Consider the following 17,993-nt stretch of genomic DNA (forward strand, 5'->3'; position numbering starts at 1 on the left):
GTGAGATTTAGGTTTAACCTCCATTACCTTGCTGTTGAGGTAAGGCATCAGTTACATTAACATTAAAATCCTTCCTAAGAACCTATTTGCTGCTTTGTAACTTTAAAGCTCTGTTAACATCTATGTGGATTGTGTCAAAATGTCTGTCTTCACAGGACCCACAAAAAAGATAACCATCACAGACTAAGTGATTGGTGTAGGAAAAAAAAAACGCTTTTATTAAACAAACATTTTTATTAAAACGTGTACATAAGCAATTAGCATATCCTACACTCTCTAAATGTGAAATGACAACATGGAGTACAGTTCCTTGTCACAGTTGAGGAAAACAAAAACCTATGGAAGTAGGGAAGTTGGCATAATCATAAATCTTGTGACCATTAACCAGTGAATAACAGATTTTATGAAGAGACTAACAAAGAACAATGGCTAAAATATACACAATGTCACTTACATATGCCATATATTTATGCACTATAATGTATCTTTTTTCCGTCTTTCCAACACCGGTAATGAGGTCAACATATGGAAATAGAGCTTTATTGACCCATGCCATTTAACCACTTATTTGTGATTTGTAACTGTCTGTATACCTGTTTTTTTTTCCTTCATCTCAGTTAATACGCTTCAAAACTGAACTGTTTCTCAACCAAGGCACACTGCTAAGCGGGGACACTAACAGAAAGTCATCCAAGCATTTGCTTTACCATCTTGCAAAGAGCTCTCCTTCTCTCTAGAAGGATCGTCTCTCTTCACAGAATCTGTCTCTTCTGTCCGGTTTGCTGGCTCCTGGAATTTTACATTCTCGTTTTGGTTTCTGTCAACATTTCCATTCTCAGTAGGTCTATCTTCTGTTTCTGGTTCACTGTCTGAGTCAATTGAAATGGTTTCTGTGCATGTACTGAGTTTTAAGGTACAGTTTAGTGTGTGACACTGCTTGTTTTGGTCAGTGTTTGGAGTTCCAGACTTGAGGCCTCCAGATCTCCCCACTGAGGAGCCCCCAATCTTGCACTCCTCAAAGATCAACTCGTGCTTAACTTTCTTGAGAGCATGCATGTCGAAGCCGAGCAGCACAGACAACTTCTTGGTTTCACACTGTCTCTCACACATCCTTTGCTTGCTTGTAAAGTGACTAGAAATGTCAGATTTCCACAGCCACAGACTTGCAGACAGCTTTTCCTCCTCCTGAGGAGAAAGGTATGGTCGCCGGTTGAAATAGGCCGTCAGGAAATCTTTCCTGGCCTCATATGTCTTGTGCTCATAGCTTCTCGGATCCAGAGCAAGGCCATCAGAATCAGCCTGATTTCCAATGGTAGTGGTGGAAATCTTTGACTCCTTGCCCACCTTTAACCTCTTGGGGTTGTTTGTGGCCTGCGTTGGTGGCTGCCTCTTGAGAAAGCCAGCCCCGGACGAGTTGAGGGTCAAGGCAGACTTGAAGCCTTCGCTTGCCTGGTTCCTACCAACAGCTCTGCACTGCACAAGATGCAGTGTTATTGTAGACGCCACCATGTTACTTGTGTACACTCCTAAGCAATGAATGCACTTGTATGTCATCTTTTTCTCAACGGGATGCATTGTTTGCAGCACTTGGTGTCGCTCCCTCAGATGCATGGCCAAAGCATCAGAGATGGGACCTTTGAGGATGGTGAAACACAGTGGACACAGGGTCTTCCCCACCTCACTCTTGGAAGTCGTTGAAGGGAAATTTCTACTAAGCGGTTCACTCTTCTCAATCATTCTCGGAGCGGTTAGTTTGACCAGAGGTGGAACACTATTTTTAGCTGGCGCAGGCTGATCTTGACCATTGATAGACTCCTTCATGTTAAAAGTGAGAACAACAAGCTGCACATTACTGGACTTATCTTGTTTAATGGTGAGATCAAAGGTCAGTGGTGATGCACCAGGGGGTCCAACAAAGTCATCAGGGTGAGCCTGAGCCACATGCTCCATGATTTTTTCAACACTGTGAAAAGCAGAGTGGCACTGTGGACAGGTGAGTCCATGGATTAGCATGTGGTTAAGCAGTGTGTCACTGGGTAGATAGCGATTACAAAGCAAACACTTGCTCGTGAAGTTGTGGATTTTCATGATGTACTTCGCCAGCGCCCACACTTTCTTTGCTTTGTGCGCACTCTCAAAATGAGCACTATAGAGGTTTTCAGGAAAAAGCTCATTGCAAACTGTACATATCTTCCACTTCTGTGTCTGGGCTGTGTTTACACCAGTTGCATTATTTTCAGCTACAGTGCTGTTTCCAGGAACTGTGACACGTGCCTGATTGGCTATGATGGGGGACTGATTTTTAACAACAGGGGCTGCTGGCTTCAAATAGCCAATCACTGGTTGTGCTGTTGCCTCCGCTCTAAGTGGGTGGGCCCTGCTAACGATCAGAGGGGCCTTCGGAGACACGACTGGTAAGGTTTGAGACCTGGAGACAATAATATTAGCGTGGCCAATCATGGTGGTGACTTGAGCACCAATGCGCTCATGGTACTCTATAACATGCTGTACAAGAGCCTCATAGCTACGAGTGGAAAACTGGCAGCGTTTACATAGGATGTTGTTACCGTTGACAGAATTAGCACCATTTTTGACAGATGATTCAGAAACCATACCAAGATATGGTGAGACAATATGCTGAAAATGTTCCCTGTAGATGTGCCTTCTCACAACATTGTAGAGCGTGTCCCGGAACGTGCATTTTTTACAAAAGTACATTGCTCTCTCCACACCATCTCCCTGTCTGGCTCTATCAAAAAATGTTTTGTCCTTTTTTCGCAGTGCAGTTCCCTGTGAGCTCCCATAGTGATGCCGTGCTGAACTGGGTATGTGGAATATTTTAACATGAGTCTCCAAAGTTCTCTTGCTTGCAGTGAATGTGCAGTAGGGACAGTTGAGCAGAATTTTACTGTCAAAGATTTTCCTGTGTACATTGCGGAAGTGATTCTTGTAGCCTGAGTAGTACTTGGAAGAAAATGGACACTCTGTGCAGCAAAATGGCTTTGATCTGTATTCCTAAACGACATCAATGGGGAAAAAAACAAAAAAACAATGGCTTTAAGATAAATATGGTAATATGTGCATAAACATTTGAAAACACTTTGGACACAGAAATAAGATTTACCTGTGTTTTAGAGTATGCTGGATCCCATGCGCAGATATCAAGGCAAAGAGTGCCCTTTACAAACTGCTCATTGGGGCAAAACTCTTTGAACTCCTGTGGAATGAATTGAAAATATAAATACACATGTTAGTCTCAATAAGTGTGTGTTTATGTTCAAAGTGGCACCTTTGACACCATATAATACTTTACTATTAATAGCCACACTGGCTTTTAACAAATTCTCTTGAGCCAGCATAGCATTATGTTACTATTTGCTTCACATTTGAGATATTTTTTTTCTAAACAGACCATTAAGACTGTCACATAAATTAAACATAAACACCCAGTCACACTTAAAACTATATTTTTAAACATGAATGATGATCATGAGCTCCATTTGAGTAATATTTCTCAATTTAATTTAAAGATTCCACAAAACAACACATGTAACTTAATATTCACTCACCTCCGCTGCCTCCTTGCAGTACTCAAGGCCAATGTCTCCAAGTGCTTTTTTCACTTGTTTTCTAGCTCTCCTGATTCTTGTAAGGTTATTCACTGGGAGCTGATACATCTCTCCTAACAAGCAGAACATTACTGATTAGTCTGAGGTCCGTTTTATGTAAATTCTCCAATATAATGTCACAGAAAGCAACATGGATGCTGTTGGTTCAATCACTAACACCATGAGAGAGAGAGAGCGGACAGGTGACACGCCCTTTCAATATTTGTCCCCATTCAACAAATCACTGTCAGCATATTTACTTATGCGTTATCTATGTTCAGAGCTCCGGTTTCCGCAGGGGCCCAGCGCTGTCAGTGGACATCCTTAGCCTTCACTGGTTGGTGCTGGTGTGACCAGCAACACTGAACCAGAGAGTCTGAGACCTTTCCTGCTCCACCACGTTCAATCATTACGGGAGTTTTATAGAGCATGTTGTGGTTTGCTTTGTATGCTAGCGTTACTGTGTTAGCCTAGCTTAGCGCTGTTGTCCGCTCTTCTCGGCTTGGTCCCCTACTTAGCATCAAAGCTAGCGATGCATAGCCGGCTGGCGTTATTGATTTCTTCATTTTACAGACGAAATCAGCTGGTGCGTTTTACTCACCTTGTGATACGCCTAAAGACTAGCTCCACACAGGGTTGCCTCGCTACATAAATGGCTAACAAGGAAGGACGTGTAGACTGATGGTGATGTTCGCTCTCCTCACAGCCGGTGCTGATGCTCAGCAGCTCCACGGCTAGCTAACGACGCTGGCTAGTTAGCTGTCACATCTGCAGCTGCTAGCTAGCTGTAGGAACAAAAGCAAGGGCAGAGGGGTGCACATCTCATGAAAACAGTAAACTCCAAAAGTGAAGACTGCCAACACCACCCGGTGTCCTCTCAGTACTTCTTTTACTTGCACCGGTGGTCAGGCCAGCCTGCTAGCAAACGGTACCTACTCCAAGTGAGCCAACTCTCAGTCCAAAATGGCGACGGCAAAAAGACGGAAGTCGTAGTAGGGAGCTGGCAGAGGATGGATGACCAAAAGTTTGTATTCTCTGTGGCCTCACTGCTACAATGCTTTATTTTCAGTAGCATAAAAGCTAACATTAATGTTCAGGAATACAGATTCATTAAAGCACAACTCGTTTCCACAACCAAGATGGACATTTTCACCGATTTGTTTGTTTCCCACATATGAGCACATGAACTCTGCCTCTAAACTCTACAACTCTGCAAAGACGTTTAATGATGTTATATTTCAGTTTCAGCGGGTCCAAAACAAGAGGCAGACTTTAAGTCACTCCAGTGGTTCCATCACTTCCAGTACAACAGTGCGAGGCCCCGTCATCACCAGTCTGGTGATGGTCCTGTAGTCCAGGTAGAGAACACACTGTCCATTCACCTGGCACACAAACTGCCGCACCTAAAACAGATTGTATCAGGTACATAGGTCATGTTTTTGTCTTATTTGGGGGTTATGACATCATTTTCTCTCTTGGTGCCTTATGTGTATCATGTGTCTAACCTTGACTCCAGCAGCTGCTGCAGGGCTCCCAGGGTCAACAGCCTGCACATAGCAGGGAGCCATGCCTCTGACTACAAAGCCCCAGCCCAGAGCGTCTCCTAGCACCTGGGATCACGGTGAGAGATTAAGTGCAAATTTAGTCGGGATGAAATGAAATTTGTATAGTTTAGACTTGGTGAGATACAACTTTGTTAGTTCAAATGGGGAAATAATACGGAGCCTATATGTGTTCCTGCTTTGTTTTAAGTGGGTAATAGATGAGAACAGTTTTGTGTTGATATCACAAAACCTGCAGGCATAAAACTCACCTTAAGTAAATTCCATTTTAAAGAAGTAGTTAAGTTTTTTTCCTACTTGTAGTCTTCAGGGGAATGTTGTTCAGGTTATACTAAATTAATGCAATAAATTCCTTGAAATCGCATAAATTTAAGATCATAAAATAGCCCAGATTAACTCACCGTCAACACTCTCTTAATGACGGGTGCCCCAGGTGCCAATAACTCCTCACATGTAAAATTTCTTCGAAGGACTGTAAAATCATGAAAATATGCTTTCACAAGCAAGCATTAATACACTAAATGCTAATACCTTATTGACATTTTCAGACATTTGTCAGATGAATATTAATTACACACTTGCCTGATTTAGGATTGCATCTCACCACTGAGGAGACAAGAGGTGCAAATCCAGCAGAGTGGAGCTGAAGGGAATTCAAGCTGCCTCGACGCCCACTTGTAACCTGTTTCAGGTCTTTACTCGACACCACTTTAATTGAATTAGTAGTGAAATTATGATGCAATAGTTAGCATTTACAAAAAAGTGTATAATGTGTAAAGAGGGCAGAGATTTTTTTTTTTTACCAGACTGGAAAGCACTGTTGCCCTCCTGATGGGGGCTTTTGCGCACAACAAATGGACTGTCAGAATGGTGGTCTTCTTGTGTCGACACTGCTACACCTTCGTCATCATCTTGCTCACTTTCATTTAACAGTTCAGACAGGCGGCGTCTGCGGCGAAAATTGATGCAGAACTGATAGAGTAGTCCACTGTCAAAGAAATCATGCTTCTTTGCAACTAGTTGTGGGAGAAAGAAAGAGCAACAGTGAAACGCATTTTAGAATGAATGGGATTTTTCACCAATGAGTGCTTTTTGCTTTAGATCGTGAAAGTCCCAGTTTGCCACCCACTGATGAGCCACTGACGGTTTATTCATTTCTAGTGTCATACATCAAAGGGCAAATGAGGGCTCTCCTCACCGTGCTGAATGATGCCATGCTCCTGCAATGCACGGCACAGCTCCAGTCCCCGACGCCGGCTCTCTGCCTCCCCGTTCTGAAGGAGCCAGTCAATCAGCTGGCAGCCAGGAAAGGAGCGCTGGTAGGCAACACCGTGCTCCTCTCTCAGCTGCAGAATGGAGTTCTTGTCGCCAATGAGACTGAAGAAACAGACACAAAACCACACATCAGGTTTCTCATAACATGAAAATTACTTTAAAAGTCTGAAAGGATACTTTAAAAAGACCAAAATCACAGAGACGCAGTATATCTGACATGAGATTTTAACCCAAGCCAATTAATCATACTGATTAGGGCTGAATGATATGCAAAAAAAATGGCAGATATGTTGCAAATGGGATGAGTAACACTTTCAGTTAGAATGGTAATTTTTTGCATTTCATTTTCCCTGAAAAAAATAAAATGAAAATGATGATGATATGATTTTTTTGTGTCTTGTTCCCTTACATCTGGAGAAGATGATTTATAGGCTGGGGCATCTCTGCAACACCACAATGCTTCATTTATGTTCTGTTTTTTTCCTTTATCAAAAAAATTGCGACTCCTGTAATTTGGATTTTACACTTGGCCATATTGCGATTTGGATAATATTTTGATTAATTGTTCAGCCCTAATACTGGTATGTATTGACATTACACTTAAAGGTCAGCTGATCCTGCTGAAACAAGAGACCTCAAACACAGTAACTCTTACTGTTCATACAGCCGTTGGCCTCTCATGAAGATTTTCACCTCTGTATTGAAGGGAAATGTGCCATCGTCCTTGCGGAAACGGTACAGCAGTTTGGCGTCCTTGAATACTGGCCTCTTATCACAGACTAAGAAGAGGCAACATACAGTTTCAAAATAAGACTTGAAATTAGTGAGTGTCTAACAAAAGCTCCTGGCCTGCCTTGGTGCTTCCTTCTTACCGTGATGAATGATGTCATGATCCATGAGGTGCTGAATGAGACGGACAGCTGTTGCTCGATCTGGAGCTACCTTATGGCTCATGAGCCAGTCTATAAGCTCCTGTGCTACGAAACAGTTGGGATACGTGCGCAAGTGGTAGCGTCGGTCCTTTATGAGTTTCCCATCATGAAGTCTCAACCTTCAAATGAAGTTCAGATTAACCATGATCCTAAATTGACGTTTAACATTAGCCACATCAAACTTAAATCTCAAATATTTTAAAAAAGCTTTCTATATATTTTCAGTCTGTCTGCTCTGCTCTGCTCATACCTGAGTTGTTCTCCAGCAATCATGACTTCAGCCTTACGTTGTCTAGCCATGGCTTTTCTCCCAATGCTACTTGTTCGCTCCATGTTTGTTATCTCTGGATGAGAAAGTAAGTGAAGCTCACTTTTAGTTGCGGTGCTTTTTGTTTACAAAATATCCTCTGAAACACACAGAACCCCACTGCCATGTGGGATAGATGTTGTGTATACAGAGAGCAGGATAAGGTGTATTTCTGTCAGGATGCCACAGAGGGAAGGAGTCCTGACTGAAGGCTGTTCAGTGTCGAGTGTTTGATCCTTTTTATTTTATCATTTTGAGAGCAACAAAGGAATGACTGTTGAAATCCACATAATAGCCCTTTGCTACTTGCCTTCATGGTGCTAATTAGGCATATACAGCCAATTAATAGATGCTGTTTTGCACGCAGGGTTTTCTTACACTGGTTTTGAAGGGTTTGTTTGTTTTAGTGTAGAATTGTGTACTTCAGAGGCATTTTGCAATCATTTTCTAAAATTTCAAAGACAGGCAAAACATAGGATTATCTGGGTTGTCTATGGATGTGACAGCCTCCATATTTTGTGTCAGCCTGTTAGCTCTGGATGAATCTGAATAAGGCCACATTAAATAGTAACCACAGGAAAAACAGTTGAAAGTCAAGAGGCATTGTATGGTTGTTTGGCAACAGAAAACCAGAAAGACATGTCATTGGCAGAACTTGTTCTGGGGTGTTTATCCTCCGTGTTGTAACCAGTGACACAGGTCATGTTAGTGTGCCTTGTGAACACAAAAAAAGAGACTGCTGCCCTAAATTCAACCTCCCAGGCACCTCTTCTTGTCAGGCTGCCTGTAAACTTTGGTTACTTCAATAGCACTGGCAAACCCACACCCCAAATATAAATCCAAGCTTAAAGGACAAATCTGAGGATATTCTGTATCTTTGTCATTGTCAGTAAATCCCATGAACAGACTAAAACTAACAATAAATCATTTTCATGATCAATAATCGAGCCTACTAACAAGTGTTGTCTCTGTAGACAAGGTCTAATATAGTTTTTCCTCTCTACTATAGAGCTCCCCAACAACTATTAAAAACACATCATTGCACTATTCATTCATGTTTGAGTAACATTTACTAAAAACTACAGTGTCCTGTTGTTTTTACTGAGATTTATTTTTTATTTAAGTATATATAAGCATATATTTCTGACAATTTTTAAATAATGTCTTTATCTTCAGTAGAAACAAATGGACTTTGGGCTGAAAGCTACAGACAGGGGCAACTACGGAACTATTGAGAGACAGATTAATGTTGGTTTGAAATTGTTGGATTTTGTCTTTTCAAGGTATTTGCTGACAGTAACAACAACATGGCTGAACCACCTATGGTCAAACCCTGATTTTTGTTGTCTGACAAAATCACCAAACACATAAGTTAAAGACAAAGACTGTGCTCTGATTTCAACTATGTAAACCTGTAAAATGATCACTCAGAGAGAAAGTTAGAAGCAATAGAAAACTTTCTTATTTTCTCTCACACAGAGCACATCCTCCGTCTGGGATCCACAACAGTTTAGCCTTTATTTACCTCAACTGCAGAAGGTAACAGGCCTTTATTTGAGGCAGGTCTTTATGCCTCACTTTGAGCCACTCTCGTCTGTCATGTTAGAGTCATTGCATTATGTGTTAATACAAACGCAACACTTCCTGTAAAAATTTCTTAACAGAGCTTTTATTGGTGTGCTGCAGTAAGTGTATTATCTCATTTGTTGTTGCTGGCACTTCTGTTGTTACTTCTCTCTCCTTCCCTCTCTCCTGCCTGCATGTCTTATGTTTAGTTATTCCTCTGCCTCCTTTAGTAATAATGATACATGCAATGAAAGTAGTTTATTTGCCGTAATGAAGGCGAGGCTCGGTGTATTGGAAGTGCTCCTTCACTTCCCTGCAGTTCCCAAATATGGTTTAAACGGGTTTATACCCAGCCTTGTTTGAAAAAAAGTCTCCAAATCTAGCAACAATGCACTAAATTGGAAACAGTGCAGGCTGTAAACACCCCCTAAAAGAGTATGTTTGCCCCACCTGGTGGAAATATGGTCAGTCAGTCAGTCAGTCAGTCAGGGATATTCCAGAGTATAGGGCTGACCCCGCTGTTGCGATTTAAACTAATATTTATATTTTGTTTAGGAGGTATGACTGTATTGATGCATGCGTGTTGTGACACGATATGATCTGACGGTCTGCTGGTGATCCGCACCCAGGCTGTTAACATCCTCTCATTAGCATACATGTAAGTTATACCACATACTGTGAACGTGTCCTGCTGGCATAAATCCTAATCTGTCCCTGAGCCATCCCCGCTCAGTCACACTGTCTCCTCTTTTCCGCTCTTCCCAGCAACAATAACTGCCCAAAACAGTTCCCCGCTGCTCTCGGGCAGCAATTTCTATTGGTTTTGGCTTGAGTCCTCTGTCTTGTCAGTAAAGCTGTCACTATCTTTAGAGTAAGCACTGTCTGAGAGGGCAACCTCAGTGCAGGAACACTGGTTAACCCTTTGATATCCTGTGCAGTTGTGTCACCTCTGGACGCCACTAGGGCTCATAACCCAGAGCCAAACAGGGGACCCTGCGTGGGTCCTGGAACATGCCAGAGGCGTTTATTGTGTCAGAGGTCTTGCTGAGCTGCTTTGGTAAAACCTTCAACCACTTCCATTGGCCATAGGATCTGCTATAAAATCAGCAAGAGTCAAGGGGCTCACCCTGAGATGTTCTGAGGCCTGTGAGCACATGTCCCACACAGTACGTAATAAAATACGGAGTTCATAGAATTGGGTTTGTGAAAACGAATGATAGAGCAAGCCTGGAAAAATGCTCCAAAAACAAACTAATCAAAACAACAATAAATTGACAAATGAGGAAACAGCACATATATCACACATATAAGAGATATGAGGATATGACTTCTGGTGAAAATTCAATATATAGAATATGTGCCTCAGTTTACTGACTACAGAAATACAGTTGCCCCCTCTTGCCCTCATGCTTGCCTGTGATGGCTCAGCCAATCAGAGCTGCTGACATTGAGACTCCTGCAGTGTAGACTGTTGGCCAGAAGATGTCAGTATTTACCTGTGAACTCAGGAACCCACAACCACGGTGGTGTCGAATGAATTGTCTTGCAGCCTCCTTTTTGTTGTTTACATGAAATCATGCAGTCGTGGCAACGTGTCAATCACCACGAAATGAATGTAAACCGAATTCAACATAGAAAGAAGAATTCAGATTATAGTAATATAGACTTTTAGTAGTCAAAAGCAAGCCCATATGTTTAGTGAATTTTCTTAAACAAGATCATCTAAGTGTAAGTGTTTACTGGACCTTATCCACACTGTGATTAACAGATAAATCGCTGCGGGATAAATAAGCTGAAGTGTAAAGTGTAAAATGTAAAAAAAAAAAAAAAAAAAAAACCTCTTACAGTAGAGAGCATATACCGCTGTGCATTTACAGGTTTTGGTCAGATGATCGTCACGAACAGATCGTGGGACAGACTCGTAACAGCTTTTATGCAAATTGTCCCTTCTGCGTGTTTTCATTGGAGAGCGGCGTGGAGGTGTAGTCTGGAAGGCGTGACATCATGCCAATGCAGCTTTATGAAGAAAGTGCGCTTCTCCTGAACAGACAGAGGTGCGTCCAGTCCTCTGACACACAGTCAGTGGACTTTTAGTTTGTGGCTCCGGAGACCGAACAGGCTGCGCGGTGCAGAATCAGCAGTCCGCACAGTTTGACAGGCTGGACGCCTTTTACGCACGCAGTGTTTTTTCTTTCTATACACAGCTGAAATCAAAGTTTGGAATTACTGTCATTTTTGAAGTGAGTGCGCCTTCACTCACTGCATGAAATAGCTGTGGACATCTGGAGCTATTTGAAGAGACTATTTTGTCATTTAATATGACCGCCGAGGCGCATTCACATTTGGGACTGCAGAAAACCCCCATGGATTTCGTCAGCGACTTTGACTTAATGAAGTTCGGTGTCAAGAAGGAGGCGATGCAGGGGATAGACCGCTCCTTCATCGGGCCGTGCAGCCAGCTCCAGAGACCCGACTCCGTCTCTTCAACCCCTGGCAGCACACCTTGCAACTCGGTACCCTCATCACCAAACCTCAATCCAAATGAGCAGAGAAATAACCCCGGGGGAGACCAGTTCTGGATACCCAACAACGGGGGTTACCCTCACCAAATGTACCCTCAGTCTTTTGGCCTGACACCCGAGGACGCAGTGGAGGCCCTCATCAGCGCCACGGCGCAGCAGGGACACCCATCTGCGCCCCACAGCCACCATCCACCACCTTTCCAAGCTGAATACGATGGGTACGGCCACCTGAACGAGCCTGTCCAGCACTACCCGGGACTGCCGGGTCACCCCGACATGCAAGGCATGCCCAGCAGTCACTGCCAAGACCCCTATCTCAAAGATGACATGGGGTGTGCGTCCCCCCAGTCGCCGGAGGCCCAGCAGGTCCTCGGTGCGCACCATCATCTCCAGCAGCAGCACAGCCGCCACGACAGGAGATCCAACGCCGATTCCCACTTCTCAGACGACCAGCTGGTGTCCATGTCCGTCAGGGAGCTCAACCGGCTCCTCAGAGGCCTCAGCAAGGACGAAGTGATGCGCCTGAAGCAGAAGCGCCGGACCCTGAAAAACAGAGGTTACGCACAGTCCTGCCGCTACAAGCGCGTCCAGCAAAAGCACATTTTGGAGCACGAAAAGACGAGCCTGGTGTCACAGGTGGAGCAGCTCAAGCATGAACTCAACAGACTGATCCGGGAGAGGGATGCATACAAACTTAAATGTGAGAAACTGTCCGGTGCTAACTGCTACCACGAAACTGGGTCTACTAGTGACAACCCTTCCTCACCCGAGTATTTAATGTGAGTTTGTTGTTCCTGCAGAACTGATTCTTTTCCATAGGGAGGCATTTATATTGACAACTGGCCTTGCTCCTTAACAAACAATCCCGTGGACTCATCGAGTTTTAACTAATGTTGGACATGAGGATATCACAGAAATAATTGTAATAGATTCAACAAGGCAACAAGTTATGAATGGAAAATTACTATGAAGCATGCATGCAGGACATGTATGAGATGTTTTTATTTTATACAGGCATTATTCTGCTTTTTGTCTGAGATACTTGAAATCAGAGAATATTCCCCTTTACTAATAGGCTACACAACTTTAATCCTTCTGCATCAGTTACTGCTCAATTTTTATTTTGGTGATTCTGCTTTGCTTAGTTTTTGTAGCTCAAATTATATTTTGTGTTGAGCTTCCATAAAATAGAAAACTTACTGGAAAGATTGATGCCACAAATGACGTTCATATTATTTTTATGAAAGTGATTCTGCTGGACAGATGTGTTCCTTATTTGCTTTTCTTTCAAATATAATATACAATTATACAAATTGTTTTTCATCTACTATGTTTTTCATTTACTATGGATCAATAAAACTATTGTGACTTTTTAAAATTGTGTCTCATCTGCTGACAAATTACTGTCCCTTAAAACACGGTCATTTTTGCCTCACATGCACAATTTTCTTTGCCGTTTCCATGTAATTTGTCATAGGCTTACTTCTCTGACCTATTCCAACATTTCTTTTATAATAATATTCATACATTTGAAAGGAAAACTACTGAATCTATATAATCAGATACATGCAACATAACATTTGTGCACACTACATAAAATTAAGTTATTGAAGTATGTCACTTAGTACATATAATACATGAATTATGAAATACATTTGCAGGCTACAATCACGAATCCACTATAAATCTATTCTAAAATTATATTATGACCCTGTAAGATGTAAAAAGAGTCTATAAATTAGTGTGTAAACATGTGTTAGTTTCAATAAGTAACATTTCTTCATTATCAAGTATTTTACTGGACAGCCTAAAGAATGAGAACAGTAACAAACACAATGTATTTGTATGTTTGGTGGTGAATCAAAGGACATGAGGCTTTCTCTCCTTCTCTGACCTTTGCCCTTCATGGAGTGCTGCTTCCTGTGGGACCCCGGCATGTGAAAGCACAGGGGGCTAACTGGCAGGGGCTGTGGGGCACAGATAAAATGGAGTGGAAATCAGGCTTCCCCTCTGCTCTCTTCCTCAGACAAACAGATCACCTCTGCATTCATTAACAGAGGAAGAGAGAAACAACAACCACCGGCACACTGCTCGGCGTTCCTCTGGCCGACTGCACAGGAATTTTTTCACTTGATATGTCTTTTTTTCTTTTTTAATTCTTCAAGCAAATTTCCTCAACACAGATCATTCTCAGTTCAGGACTACAATAATATTTGGATGACCATAATAGTTCCAAGGCCACCGAGATAAAGTGTGATAAGTGGTCACATTGTACATTGAGTTTACAACCTCTGTGTTGGCCTGTGCAAAGAACATCTTAGTGAGTTTTTCACTGTCAGAAGAGACTTTCTCACTGCTCCCCCTTTGCGAGGGTTCAGCTAGGCAGGTGGTTTGGTTAATGGCACCACCCTTTAGCCTGGAAACCAGGTTCTCTTTTCAAGTGTGACCCCTGACGGTGTTGACCTCACCCTCTGTTGAGGGAAAGCAGCTCTAAAATCACACCACAGGTGCAAAAGTACTTTCCTTCTCAAAACAGGACCAATTCCTGAAGGTCGGCCGGCTGTACTGGGAGCGTGTGACGTTGATGACTGCGTTTCTGTAGCAGAAAATAACCAGATGGTTATAACAAAGAATAATGCTCTTCTATATTTTAAAGTGTCATTAATCAGTTCCTCTTATATATTGCATATGACTACATTTACAGGCACGGTTTAATTTTAAAATGAGGTTTCCTCTATTTTAAAAGTGTTCTCATAAATATGCTCATTATCAGGAACCTACACAGATTACTGCTGTTCAAAGACTAAAATTCAATTTTTATTTAAACAAATTGTTTTAAATGAGCGTAATTAAATTATTTGTTTATCAATCTCTTGTTACGAATCAGTATCATTTTACATGTCATGATGTCATTTGTAATCAGCTGAAACATTACAACACTGCGTCGTTAACATCGCCTAAAAATGTCCAGAATTATATAACATTTTACACTGAACCACCTTAAGTCTATGTGTATATTTGGAGAGACCGTGCTGGAGAAAAGGTATGCGTGTATATGTATACTTTTATTTTACATTGTATATACCAATTAATTATAGAGTTTTAGTGGTGTGGTTTTTCAAACAATGCATTTCTTTGTTCTGCGTCACATGTTCATTTGCTTGCATACATCATATGTGGATTTTCAAGCAAAGGCGGAATAATACAGTGGAAGTGTTGGCGAGGAGAGTGGTTTGTGGTACTGTGTGACAGTGTGCAGGGTGCCATTGTAGAAACGATTAGCCAGCTCTTTTCCCTCGCATGTGATAGGCTGCTGGGCCTGATGTGGGAGCCTCACATCCACCACCAACCCCCCCTCTTCTCCTCCTCCTCCTCCCCGCCACCAACACCCCAAGCCCACAACGCCTGAGGCTGACTACTGAGTCAGCAGGAGGGAAAGGTGTCTGCACGGCTGTGGCATCAGAACAAGAGAGAAAGCGAAATAGCTGGAGAAGGATAAAGAGCAGAGAAAATGGTTCAGAAAAGACATGCTTGCTTTTTTTAACAGATGGAGCGAGGAAACGATTGCAAAAAAAAAAAAGTCAGAATGAGATGATGAAGCAGGTTAAAAAGGAAGCATCGTCTAATAAATTATTTTAAAATCTCCTCTGCAGATGCCTTTTTTCTTTCACAGTGGCTAATAAGACAGAATGTTCCCTCTAAATTTAACTCTAACACACTTTTACACAATGAATAACACTTATGAATGAGTGGTTGTTACAGTGAAAACACTCAAACGAATGACTGAAACATGGTGCCAACCTCTTGGCTGAGTCCTGGGCTTTGCCAAGGCCTGGCTGTGCCTCAGACAGCGGACACAGACAGAGGAATGCTGCAGACACTCACCATTGTGTGGGGAGAGGCAGAGGAATGCAGGCTGCCAGGCTACGTACACTGACACCAATGAACACAGCCAGAGGCCTCGAGCCATGAGCGAAGGCCGGGCCACAGTCAAACATCACTCACCACTTCCATCTGTGATATCATACCCATCTCCCCTGGACAGCATTGGTTTGGTCCAGCTCGCCTGTCTAAACACTGAGTCTCTCGTTGATGAGCTCCTGACCGACTGTCAGAAATGAAGAGACTAGGTACAAAAAAGCCTGCCAAATAAGAATCAGTTGATCAGCTGAGTAAATATTCTTTTGTTTCAAACAAACCCTGTTGATCAGTCGGTGAATTTTACATTTAAAATAATGATTGTCACTAATCTTATGTGGCTAAATGTCAACTGACCAGACATTTGACCCCCAATAACAAGCTGTTTCCAGCCCCAGCCAGTTCTTTCACCGTTGTTTTGCAACAGTAAAGTGTCTCATACTGTGTGATAGTCTGTAAGAGTGGCTTCACGTGAAGTGCAGAGCAGAGATTGGGATGGACGGCAGGATGGACGATGGGCTTCCTCTTTCACTTCCTATATGAGGGTCCAGTCAAGTGACTCTTTGTGAGAGTGTTTGGTCGTATGTCGCAGGAAAGCACAGCTTCGATGGCTGTGGTTTCCGCTCAGGATGTCCAGTCGTTTCTGTGTGCAGTTGTGACACTGTGAATCATGCAGTGATCACACACGCACACAGACGTCTCCATGGACATGGCATACATACACACTCGCAGACATGTGTATGCAAATACAGGCATTTATGTGTATGTGCACTTTCTAGTTCTCAGACCCATATTTTTATAAAATCATGTGATTGTCACAAATTATATTCTTGTCACCAATGTATCTCATTCTTTTCTGATAGCCTCAGCTCCTGCCTGGTCTATGAAGGTATTACTTTCCATGTTGCCACATTCTGAAAGATTCCATGGTAATTATGATTGTACTACTGGTAATGACTAAAGTTATCACATGATGGGCTCTGCAAGATCCAACAGAGTGGATTAATGTGTAGCCTCGGAAGTACAATAAAGCTTGTCCTGCTATCTTATTGGCTGCAATAAGGAATCTGGGTTCCTGAGGACGTTGTGTTCAGTGTGTTTGTGCATGAACTCCGGGGGATCTGATAGGATGGCACTCTGATAAAGCACTTGTCACGTTTCAGTGGACGCCACTGAGAGAAGTGTGACAAAGTCCTGTTACATTGCAGACCCTGGACTTTGGTTACAGAGCAAAGGTTGAACCACTGTATGTAATAATTATACAGGTTCCTTCCAGCATGACAAAAACATAAAATAGACTGAGGTGAAAAGCAGAGGCGTTTTACTGGCATACACAACAGGGTAAATGAACTGTTCAGCTGTTGTGAAAGTGACTCATCATTTAGACATAGACACTTAAGTAACCAAACCCTTGACATGACACCTTGACGTTTTACAGCATAAATTAAAGAGTGGAGGAAGGATTATTAGAGGAGAGAAGAGAAGAGGAGGGGAGAGGAGAAGAGAAGAGGAGGGGAGAGGAGAAGAGATCTCTTTCCCTTTCATTCCCTGCTAGGATTTCCTGTCCTGTTTTATGGGGGTCATGCAGCTGGCAGGCGCCCTCCTGTTTCTGTCCATAATGATGACAGGCATCCATTAGTGCACAGTAGAAACACGAGACACAGAGGTTAACCCAGCCCCCCCACCCCTCCCCTTCCCTTTCCACAGCCCCTGGACCCCAGTATACAACCCACCTATCTATAGGGCAGATAATTGTGGCTCTTAGTTGCTGTTGGCAAAGCTTCGCTGATTAAGGGTCAGCTCCTGCTCAGACAACAGTATGTGCACCCTGGCGAGTTTAACACAACCTGGAAAGCAGGTCCAGCCCTCAGGGACCGTATTGTTCCTCTGGTATAAAACATACTCGCATCCGGGAAAAGTAACGGTGGGACTTTGGTTTTTGGGAAGAGCGCTGCAGATGAGAAAATAAACTGTTCGGGCAGCAGTTAGGAAATGAAAGAGGAGACAGCATGTTCTTTGGTCATTTTAAATCTGAGTGATTTTATGTGTGTACAGGAGATGGATCACTTTTTGTTTTGGGGATACTGTTCCTGTGTTACTGTAAAGTCTAAATGAATGGTGGCTCTGGAACTGCAGGAAGTAATTTATTGGGATTAGATTTAGTCAGAGATTTAGTTGGAGAATCTTAAAAAAATAAGATGCAGTTGTGGAGGGATTTCTCCTGACAGATTTTAGGTGAAATACAGATCTCCCAAAAAAAGTAGATAGAAACAGATTATGGTTTTTGAAGACAAAAAAAATCT

General features: G+C 42.6%; 3 protein-coding genes and 1 long non-coding RNA gene across 4 annotated transcripts; 2 read left to right on the forward strand and 2 right to left on the reverse strand.

Annotated features, from left to right (window-relative positions):
- Positions 1-173: 173 nt before the first annotated feature.
- adnpa (activity-dependent neuroprotector homeobox a) lies at positions 174-4,348 on the reverse strand. The gene is made up of 4 exons (XM_071494349.1): positions 4,210-4,348; positions 3,570-3,682; positions 3,125-3,217; positions 174-3,015 (listed from the first exon to the last, which is right to left on the reverse strand). The coding sequence occupies exons 2-4, from the start codon at positions 3,675-3,677 to the stop codon at positions 676-678; spliced, it is 2,541 nt and encodes an 846-aa protein (XP_071350450.1). The 5' UTR covers positions 3,678-3,682; positions 4,210-4,348; the 3' UTR covers positions 174-675.
- A 142-nt stretch (positions 4,349-4,490) lies between these two features.
- On the forward strand, positions 4,491-6,823 carry LOC139630699 (uncharacterized). The gene is made up of 5 exons (XR_011693203.1): positions 4,491-4,632; positions 4,851-4,966; positions 5,125-5,229; positions 5,762-5,861; positions 6,332-6,823. It is a non-coding gene; the product is annotated as an uncharacterized lncRNA (long non-coding RNA).
- Positions 4,874-10,174, reverse strand: LOC139630696 (DEP domain-containing mTOR-interacting protein). The gene is made up of 9 exons (XM_071494356.1): positions 7,628-10,174; positions 7,318-7,496; positions 7,101-7,224; positions 6,369-6,547; positions 5,974-6,186; positions 5,753-5,878; positions 5,572-5,642; positions 5,114-5,218; positions 4,874-5,011 (listed from the first exon to the last, which is right to left on the reverse strand). The coding sequence occupies exons 1-9, from the start codon at positions 7,708-7,710 to the stop codon at positions 4,886-4,888; spliced, it is 1,206 nt and encodes a 401-aa protein (XP_071350457.1). The 5' UTR covers positions 7,711-10,174; the 3' UTR covers positions 4,874-4,885.
- Positions 10,175-11,148: 974 nt separating this feature from the next.
- On the forward strand, positions 11,149-13,150 carry mafbb (v-maf avian musculoaponeurotic fibrosarcoma oncogene homolog Bb). The gene has a single exon (XM_071494357.1). It carries the CDS (start codon positions 11,569-11,571, stop codon positions 12,553-12,555), a length of 987 nt encoding a protein of 328 aa, XP_071350458.1. The 5' UTR covers positions 11,149-11,568; the 3' UTR covers positions 12,556-13,150.
- Positions 13,151-17,993: the final 4,843 nt, after the last annotated feature.

This window comes from Trachinotus anak, unplaced genomic scaffold (assembly GCF_046630095.1).
Source record: "Trachinotus anak isolate AG129_WGS33_773 ecotype Australia unplaced genomic scaffold, CSIRO_AGI_Tana_v1 ptg000013l, whole genome shotgun sequence".
Lineage (NCBI taxonomy): Eukaryota > Metazoa > Chordata > Actinopteri > Carangiformes > Carangidae > Trachinotus > Trachinotus anak.

Excerpts from the sequence above, each read along its gene's own strand:
- adnpa (XM_071494349.1), bottom strand. The coding sequence starts at position 3,677 with ATGTATCAGCTCCCAGTGAATAACCTTACAAGAATCAGGAGAGCTAGA. Across the intron at positions 3,218-3,569 it reads ACTGCAAGGAGGCAGCGGAG|GAGTTCAAAGAGTTTTGCCC; the intron begins GTGAGTGAATAT and ends TTCATTCCACAG. Across the intron at positions 3,016-3,124 it reads CAGCATACTCTAAAACACAG|GAATACAGATCAAAGCCATT; the intron begins GTAAATCTTATT and ends GATGTCGTTTAG.
- LOC139630696 (XM_071494356.1), bottom strand. The coding sequence starts at position 7,710 with ATGGAGCGAACAAGTAGCATTGGGAGAAAAGCCATGGCTAGACAACGT. Across the intron at positions 6,187-6,368 it reads GCATGGCATCATTCAGCACG|TTGCAAAGAAGCATGATTTC; the intron begins GTGAGGAGAGCC and ends TCCCACAACTAG. Across the intron at positions 5,012-5,113 it reads CAGCAGCTGCTGGAGTCAAG|GTGCGGCAGTTTGTGTGCCA; the intron begins GTTAGACACATG and ends AATCTGTTTTAG.
- mafbb (XM_071494357.1), top strand. The coding sequence starts at position 11,569 with ATGACCGCCGAGGCGCATTCACATTTGGGACTGCAGAAAACCCCCATG.